The 8,708-nt window shown below is 40.2% G+C and overlaps 2 protein-coding genes and 1 long non-coding RNA gene across 5 annotated transcripts in view; all 3 read right to left on the bottom strand.

The window, feature by feature from the left end:
* SPATA6L (spermatogenesis associated 6 like) overlaps positions 1-8,708 on the bottom strand; it is a 100,896-nt gene that overhangs the window by 7,618 nt on the left and 84,570 nt on the right. For all 3 annotated transcript variants that reach the window (XM_014589324.2, XM_006152425.3, XM_006152426.3), the window contains 3 exons: positions 4,203-4,296; positions 2,915-3,017; positions 868-1,026 (listed from right to left, as the gene is read on the bottom strand). In XM_014589324.2, coding sequence (XP_014444810.1) covers positions 2,928-3,017; positions 4,203-4,296 — 184 coding nt within the window. In that variant the 3' untranslated portion in view covers positions 868-1,026; positions 2,915-2,927. The remainder of the gene's footprint in view (positions 1-867; positions 1,027-2,914; positions 3,018-4,202; positions 4,297-8,708) is intronic.
* LOC114008530 (uncharacterized) lies at positions 7,952-8,250 on the bottom strand. The gene is made up of 2 exons (XR_003550049.1): positions 8,188-8,250; positions 7,952-8,156 (listed from the first exon to the last, which is right to left on the bottom strand). It is a non-coding gene; the product is annotated as an uncharacterized LOC114008530 (long non-coding RNA).
* The window catches only part of LOC102469146 (THUMP domain-containing protein 3), a 1,292-nt gene continuing 1,012 nt past the window's right edge, over positions 8,429-8,708 (bottom strand). Inside the window, exon 2 of the mRNA XM_006152499.1 lies at positions 8,429-8,470. Coding sequence (XP_006152561.1) covers positions 8,429-8,470 — 42 coding nt within the window. The remainder of the gene's footprint in view (positions 8,471-8,708) is intronic.

Below are 8,708 nucleotides of genomic sequence, written 5' to 3'. Positions count from 1 at the left end.
AAAAAAAATCTATTCAATGACTGCAGTAAGATATATAGCCCCAGCTAGGTGCTACTTTATAAGATGCGTAAAGTTAGACTTGTGTTCATGGAAATGTATATATCACCTGTGTTTGCTATGAAAATATTTAGATTAATTAAGGTCTTTAGTAATTCAATAAAATGTGGGAGGAAAACAGTATAGAAAGCAAACATAGATACCAGAGACAGTGTGGGAGGAGAGTGGGAGATCGCAGAGGGTAAGAAATAGGGAATCAAGGATTGAGGGGGGAATAAATCAAAACATACAGAAAACAAGAAATAAAAAATTATTTGCTGACAATAACATGTTTGTTGATGTGCTTGATTGAGACAATATACAGTGTACTCTGGATGGAAAATCTCATTTTGTATGCTGTAATGATGTACGGTGAATGAATGCAAATAAATAAATTGAAATTAAAAAAAAGAACAGATTTACCAGAAGGAGAAAATAGGTTGACCGACAACAACATGTTAGTCCTCAAAACAGCAACTTCCTCTAGTTTACATAAAATTTATGCTGAGAAAGGAAGGAAGGAAGAGAAGAAGGGAAGAGAGGGAGGGAGGAACAAAGGAAGGGAAAAAGGAGGACTCAGGGAGGGAGGGGAAGGGAAGAAAGGTGGGAGAAAGAACTTTTCAAGAACACAAACAGTGCCAAATATTAAGAGCACTTGAAAAGATATCTTGATATTTTCATCAGAATTCTAAGAATGCTTTCCATAGCACCTGCCACCCAACTATTGTTATTCTCTATTTTGTGCTCAAAATAAACACACAAACTAAAATACAACCTATCTACAAGAAAATATGAGCCCAAACAGCAAACACTTTAATGGACAACTCTTACCTGGGCACAAAAGATTGAGTACAAGGTTTGATTTAAAGGGGGCTAGACACCAGTGACTCAATACAGACAACAAATGTTGCTCATTTCTCTAAGGATGTGTCAGTTGCTTTGATAAGTGACTTGCTTCATGATCCTCCTTCAGCCTTCATTCATTTTCCCCTGGAAAATATGAAACATCACATGGTACATGTGGTGCTGAGAAAAAGGCAAGTAATTTACACAATCAAAGAGAAAAAGATGATTTCATACCACTCTAATTTTGGCATATAGCTCTGCCATGAGAACAATTGGTCTCTGAGCCTCTTCCCCTTGATTCTCAGAGCAGAATAAGACAATGAGCAGCAGTGACTTTGAGCAACTTGCCCTCTTTAATTAATATCATCATCATACTCAGAGTATCTTTTGCAAAAAGTTTAATTATGAGGAGTTAGTACAGTCCTTGGTACACAGTAAATTTACTCCAAACTGACAGGTATTACGGAGTTGAACTATTAAACATGCTTCAATCAATTGTATTCTATAGAATAAATACTTTTGAGCAAGGAGGGAGTCAGTACAGGGTCAGGGATGTTCCAAACCCCTCATATTTAAGAAACTCACAGCCTACAGCAGAGATTTTCTATCTAAATCTCTTTATAAAAAATATTGACTGAGCAGCAACCCTAGTGGGAGATCAAGTGAAGCAAGTCGGGTAGGGGTGGGAAGGCAGGATCTTGTTCAAGGCACACATAGAATGAGTGGTTGAGGGACCAGCAGTTGGTGTAATGGCTATGTCGCTGAACTCCCATGTAGTCAACCATGGTTCGAGTCCTGAACCCAGTGGCTTAAACTCACGCTGGGCACTCAACGCTGGGCACGTCTGAGTGTGTGCCCAAGATCCCAAGAGGAGAATGGAAGAGAAGGAACTGTGGTGTGACCATCCCCCCTGGGGGGTGATTTCTCGCTTTCTATCTCTCTGTCTCCATCTGGATTCCTGGGGAGCACACGCACCCTATAGCTAAAAAAAAAAAAAGAAGAAGAATGAGTGGTTGAAAAGATAAATGGGATTCCATTGCTTTACACTAAATGGTGAGTATGAAGTAGTGAGGAATAAAGACAGTGTCCCTGATCTCATGGAGGAGATCTGATTTTTAAACAATCAGCCCAAATGAAAATAAAATAATAAACAATGTCATACTTCATGAAAGCAAAGTATAGGATGCTAAGTTACACATTGCAGTGGGAGGGAGTGTCAAATAGACGTTACCCAGGTCGGGACCAGCAGTTTGCATAAAGGCTATGTCACTGGACTCTCATGTAGTCGACCATGGTTTGAGTCCCAGACCCGGTGGCTTAAATCACTCTGGGCACGTGTGCATGTGTGCCCAAGATCCCCAGAGGAGAATGGAGGAGAAGGGATTGTGGCATGGCCAGTCCCCTTTGGGGGCAATTTCTCACTTTCTGTCTCTCTGTCTCTCTCTCTCTTTCTGGTGAGCACAAGCACCCTATAGCAAAAACTGCTACACACACACACACACACACACACACACACACACACACACACAAAAGTTATCCAGGCAGAGTCAGTAAGAGATATTTCAGGTGGAGAAAGTAACATGTGCAAAGGTCTTGAGGCAAGACAGAGCTTGTGCCCAAGGAGCTGAATAAAAGTCAGAGGGTCTTGGGGAAGCAGGTAGCATGGTAGTTAAGGTGCTGAACTCTCACATGGCCAACTGCAGTTCAAGTCCCACACCTGATGGCTTGCTTTCTCTCTCTATCTCTATCTCACAGTCTGGTGAGTGCACATGCCCTATAGCAAATTTAATAATGATAATAATAATATTAAATAAATAATTTTAAAAAAAGAAAGTCAGAGGCTCCATTAGCTAAATAGAGGGACAGAGTGTACAAGACAAGGCGAGAGAGCGAGTAGACACATGCACTATTATTATACCTAGTGAAGGAAGAAGGCAGTTTCACCTCCCACATTTTTTTATTACTTCATACAAATGGAAGTAAACTGAAATTCTTTTAGCAAATCAAGCGAAGAAACACACTGTTTACTTACATAGGTTAGCAGCTTAAAAATATCTTGGCTCATGCAGTGGGTATTTCTTTGGAGGGTAACTTGATCTTTCAAAGGTATTATTTACCTCAGAGGTAGAATCTTCCTATAACAAAAACAAATCCAGCAATTGCTTTACCCATAATGTAACAGAGATCGATGATACCCAGATGTGTAAGAGTACTGTGCACTCCATGTATGCCATGTACGCAGGGTTCACAATACATGTGTGAATGTAGATTCTTTCTTTCTTTTTTTTTTTTAAGAGATTTTTGCTATCGGGCATGTGCTCTTGACAGAGAAAGACAGAAAGTGAAAAATCACCCACCAGGGGGATGACCATACCACAGTCCCTTCTCTTCCATTCCATTCTTGGGATTTGGGGCACACACACCTATGTGCCCAGCGTGAGTTTTAAGCCACTGGGCCCAGGACTCAAACCACAGTCAACTACCTGGGAGTCCAGCAACACAACCATTATGCCATTTGCTGGTCCCTTTTTCTTTCTTGTTATATTATAAAGGAATCCCCTTACTTGAATAGGTTGAGAATTAAAGTAAAACCAATGACTTTGAAGAAAGAATCAGGGTAGGGGAATCAATATTCGCATATTAATACAAGTGTCATCCTATAAATCTATTGCGCATGTCCTAGTATTCAATAAGATGGCCAGTTCAACTACATGGCATGGTGTAGTCCAGCCACTGGGTTAGATTTGACCTTTCAGTTGAATCCTTTTGAAATAGCAAAAAATCACTTAGCAGCTGTGTGTATGTGGTAGACACAGAGTATTGTGTGTAGCTACCATGGGTTCAGAAATACTTCTCACACTCCTGAGGAAGTCAAATAGCTTAAACCACTTCACTACATTTTTTTTAAACTTTCTTCCATCTTGTGGCCTTACAATGACCACACCGACAAATGTATTCCCTGGATTGGGATTCCTGTGTGGAGGGGAATGTACATGCTGCCAGCTAGATTGTCTTCTTCAGACCCCTACAAGGACCCCACGTCAAGACCTGCACTTGAGGAACACTGTGTTCCAAATTAGCTGCTATTCATCTCTCAGATGCTCCACTGTACTTCTCAGGGGACCTGCCCTGACTCCCACCCAAGTCAAATACCCCCATCATGTATCTAAGGACACCATGTACTTTCCTTGGTAAGCAACACAATTTTAAATGTATTTCTGTGGTTACTTGATTAATATCTGTCTCTCCTACTAAACTGTACATCCTAGTTCCCATATTTTTTGTTTCAGCAAAGATCTATTTTTATCAGAAACCCTAACCTTGTTTGGATGCTGCTGAGCTCTGTGGGATGTCAGAAGACCACACACCCTTTCATGGATCTTCTTCCACGTAGCCTGAGAACTAGGATGGAACCTGCTCAATAGATTAAAGAGAGTGGAGTATTAAGCAGTCACAAAAAGGACAGTTAGTTAAAATACATAGAAACACAGGTTGAAAATTAAAACTTAAGAAAACAGCAAAAGGGGCCAGCAGGTAGTATGGTGGTTAAGGTGCTAGACTCCCATATGGCCAACTGTGATTCAAGTCCCAGACCTGGCAGCTTGCTTTCTCTCTCTCTTTCTCTCTCTCTCGTCACCCAAATTAAAAATGAACAATAATTAATTAATTCTTTAAAAAAAAAAAGAAAACAGTAACATGTAAAATGATATGTGAAGTGTGACTTCAATGTCTTTATTAAAACTACATATAGGAAGATCACAAAGGAATAAAAATAACTAAGTTATTAAGATGGTTTGTATTTGGGTGTGTGAGACTATGAGTGATTTTTTTTTCCCAGTATACTTTACTAGGTTTTCGGATCTCTCTTCCTATATGGGAAGATCCCTAGTTCATATCCTGTGAGCTCCTTTTATATTCCAGGTGAAGGCACATAGATGCATGTGCCCATGATCCAGTCTGGCTGAGGCTGGGGGTGGATCATGGCATGAAGAGCCTACTGGGGAAATCTGTCTGTCTCTCTCTCTCTCTCTCTCTCAAGAAATAAACTTTTTAAAACATTTAATATCAGCTATTCTCTACCATTTTCTTTTATATCTCATTTACTTTAAGCCATCAAGACCCCAAACTTAATCACTTAATCACTAACTTAATCTGTTAGTATGTATAGTTCAATTCTTCAAGTATGAAACATTGTCTCCCTTCCACAGGCATTTACCAATACTATTCCATTGCCTAAAATGCTGCCACTTCTCAACCTTTGTCCATACTCTTACTAACCCTACCCACCCTTCAGAGTTGAGTAGCAGTTAAAAATGTATAAAGAATTTTAGTAACTTGCATAAAATTAAATTTGTCAATTAGTATATGAAAAACACTGGAGGGACCAGGAGTTAGCGTAATGGCTATGTCACTGGGCTCCCATGTAGTTGACCGCAGTTCAAGTCCCGCACCCAGCGGCTTAAACTCATGCCGGACATATGTGCGTGCATGCCCAAGATCCCAAGAGGAGAATGGAGGAGGAGATTGCGGCGTGGCCATTCACCCTGGGGGGTGATTTCTTGCTTTCTATCTCTCTGTCTCTCTCTGTCTTTCTGGCGAGCACATATGCCCTATAGTGAAAACCTCTCCAAAAAAGAAACATGCCGGACATATGTGCGGGCATGCCCAAGATCCCAAGAGGAGAATGGAGGAGAAGAGATTGCGGCGTGGCCATTCACCCTGGGGGGTGATTTCTTGCTTTCTATCTCTCTGTCTCTCTCTGTCTTTCTGGCGAGCACATATGCCCTATAGTGAAAACCTCTCCAAAAAAGAAAACACTGGAAATAACAGGAACATTCAGGAATCCAGTTGGTATGTCCTTGCTAATAACCCCCTGTGAGGTTGCCCCTCTGTTTGGATTCAACCCACATCCAGGCCTCCCATCACAGCTGTCTGTAACAAGAATGTCCCACTGGTTTCCAGGGAGACAACCATGAGTATGATGGTGGATGTACAGATCCATTACCTCACCAGGGAAACAGCTTGCAACAAATGAAAGCACCACCTAAAGCACTGCCCGTATTTAAGAAAAGACCATGCACATCATTTGTATACTACTCTAAGAATATTTTTTAAAAATTTTAGAATTATTTATTTATTATTATTCAATTTGACCAGAGACAGAAAGAAAGACAGAAAGGGAGAGTGAGAAAGACAGCTCCCAGGCCCAGGACTCAAACCACAGTCAGCCATATGAGAGTCCAGCTCTTTAAATACCATGCCACCTGCTAGCCCTCCTCTAAGAATTTTTAGGAGGAAGAAATAGAAATATTTTGAAGCTGTAAATAAAGCAAGTATTTTAAAATAGCCACCAGCTGGACACTATAAATGCTTTGCATAGGTCTTAAGCAATCATTACCAAAGTGGTTCTTACATTTATTACCTTTTTTGTTACATACCATCTATTCTATATTTTAAGATCTCTGAGAATGATGGGTCAACAAACAGAAGCAACTTTGTGCCTTTATTAGAGCCTTCTCCAGATGACCCACCTTTTCCTCATATGGTGGAAAAAATAAAGATGTGTATAGAAGGATGTGACATTATCCAGATGGTGGGAATGGGGAACACTCTAACCTGTTCCTCCCTCCTTTGGGACGACCACTTTTCATCCTGATGGTTACAGGGTTTTCCAGGTTTTCCATTAAAACCTTGGGCTGATTCTTGCCCCAAAATGTGTTTCCCAACTCATCTCTGCAACTCTGGCCCTTACTGAGTTCATGTTTTAAGCCAGATGAAGTTCAAAAGGTGTTCCTCTTACATTTTGGTGACATGAGCACAAAGACATGGTCCTGATGTGCTGATGTGAAGAGAACAGTGAGTGAGGTGGGGGAAAAAGCTGGTAACCCCTAGTGTTCCAGTAGCCTGCTTCTGTAATCACTCTAAAATCAAGGGACATAGATTCTTCCCCAAGGATATGAAGGGCACATCCTTCAATCAAAATAGCTGCCCTAAAAAGTATTTTATTTGGGTAATTTCTTTGTATTTAAGGTAACCAGCTGTCTTGGTTTGCCTGGTACTCACAGGCTTTCCAGCATGCAGGACTTTGGGGACTAAAACCAGGATGTTCATGGGCAAACCGGATGACCTTTTAGTAACCATGTTTTTTTTGTCACTGTTGATCACGTCCTTAGTTACAAACTCGTAGTCCAGTTAGATCCAAAGTTATTAGTTGAGTGAGTTTTGGGACACACAATTTGCTGCTTCATTACAGCTGATAAAACTCTGGTCTGCAATCAGACTCCTCTTCCTAAAGTCACTTGTGCCAACTCCTATGACTCAACTTGCAAAAGTTCCCCTCTGCCTCCAAGTAAAGCCCAAAATCCTTTGCTGGATTTCCATGGTGCCCCTCAGACCCTAGCACTCACCACCACCCCAAACTCATCCATGTACCAGAGCTGACAATGCCCTTGCCTCTTACCTCCATTAACTCTCTCATGATCTAATCTCCTCCCACTCAGGGCCCATGTGAAAATGTCACCTCCTCCACAAAATATTTTAGAAGTGCCATCTTCTTCCTTTATACCCCAATAGCATTTGTCTGCACTATTCACAAAGTTCTTTCTTATAGAGAGCCTTTTGTGTACTTTAAAAAAAAAATGTTTTAACCTCCATTAGGTTGCAAATTCTCAGAGATCAGGAGAAATGTCTTTTTTTTTTTTTTTTGGATAATGTTATTCTCCACAAAACTCAGTAAGGACTTGCTGAAACAGCAAAAGCAACTCAATGTGAACAACGATCCAAGAGAAAACAACATGTAAAAGACTCATGAGTCCCAACTTAAAAGATTTTCATTCAAAGATACATCCTTTTTTTTCCCTAGTCTTTTTAAGAAACCAACTAACAAAAAAATATTTTCAACAGGTTTATGCTTGGCTTTGAAAAGTTACACACTTATATATACCAAAAGAACAGAATTATTCTTAATTTGGCTTACTGGTCCCATCCCTCATCTACCAAAGTATCCACTACTATTTTCAAACAAATATTCTATTATTTACAGTAGAAAATCATTGCAATCCCTCTGATATATTTTAGTACTCTTTTATTCTGATGAACAGATGGCACATTTTAAGTTTTAAGGCAGATGGTAAACTTTCCTGTAGGTCTTGTGAGGTTCATCTTGTCATGGGACAAAAACTGCACAGAAAATAATAAAGCTTCATCTTTTTGAGGTTGAAGTAAAGAAACCTTGAGCAACAGAATAGCAAAGCTCCAAAGACAATAGATGTGACCTAAGATGCTTCCAGAGGCAATAGATTTGACCTAAGATGCTGTAGTTATGCTCTTGGCCTTTTCTTGAGGCCAGTGTAGTGTTTTACTTGCCACAATAGAAAACAGACTGTAAATAAAATATTTCTAAACTCAAATCCCAAAGCATGTTAGTAGACTTTTCACTAGGCATCTTAAAGCATTTTTAAAATAATACTAATATTGCTCAGCTCTTTGCAGAAAGTACGTTCTTTATGCCGACATTTCCAGTATTAAGAAGTACAGATACTAATCTTCACTCTTCACAACCAAGGAGTTTCTCTTCCTCCATCTTCTTCTGAAGGACAAGCAAAAGCTTGAGGTGTGCGCTTCAGAAGATAAACTGCAGCATGAAGACCCGCTATGTTCACCCAGACTGTATGCACCTTTCGCCATACATGTCCCATTCCAGATAATGCCTTGGTAAAGCATTTCTTGTCCTGAGTAAGTAGGACAGCTCGGCCTGTTCCAGGTCTACAGACGCAGTTCATCTCTTGTAGGCATGCTGGATAAAGGTTCCAGTTTCTCTTTTTGGA

The sequence above is a fragment of the Tupaia chinensis genome, unplaced genomic scaffold (genome assembly GCF_000334495.1).
Source record: "Tupaia chinensis unplaced genomic scaffold, TupChi_1.0 Scaffold000354_1, whole genome shotgun sequence".
Classification (NCBI taxonomy): Eukaryota; Metazoa; Chordata; class Mammalia; order Scandentia; family Tupaiidae; genus Tupaia; species Tupaia belangeri.
Note: the sequence above shows the minus strand (reverse complement) of the source record. Positions and strands in the feature narration are given on the sequence as shown.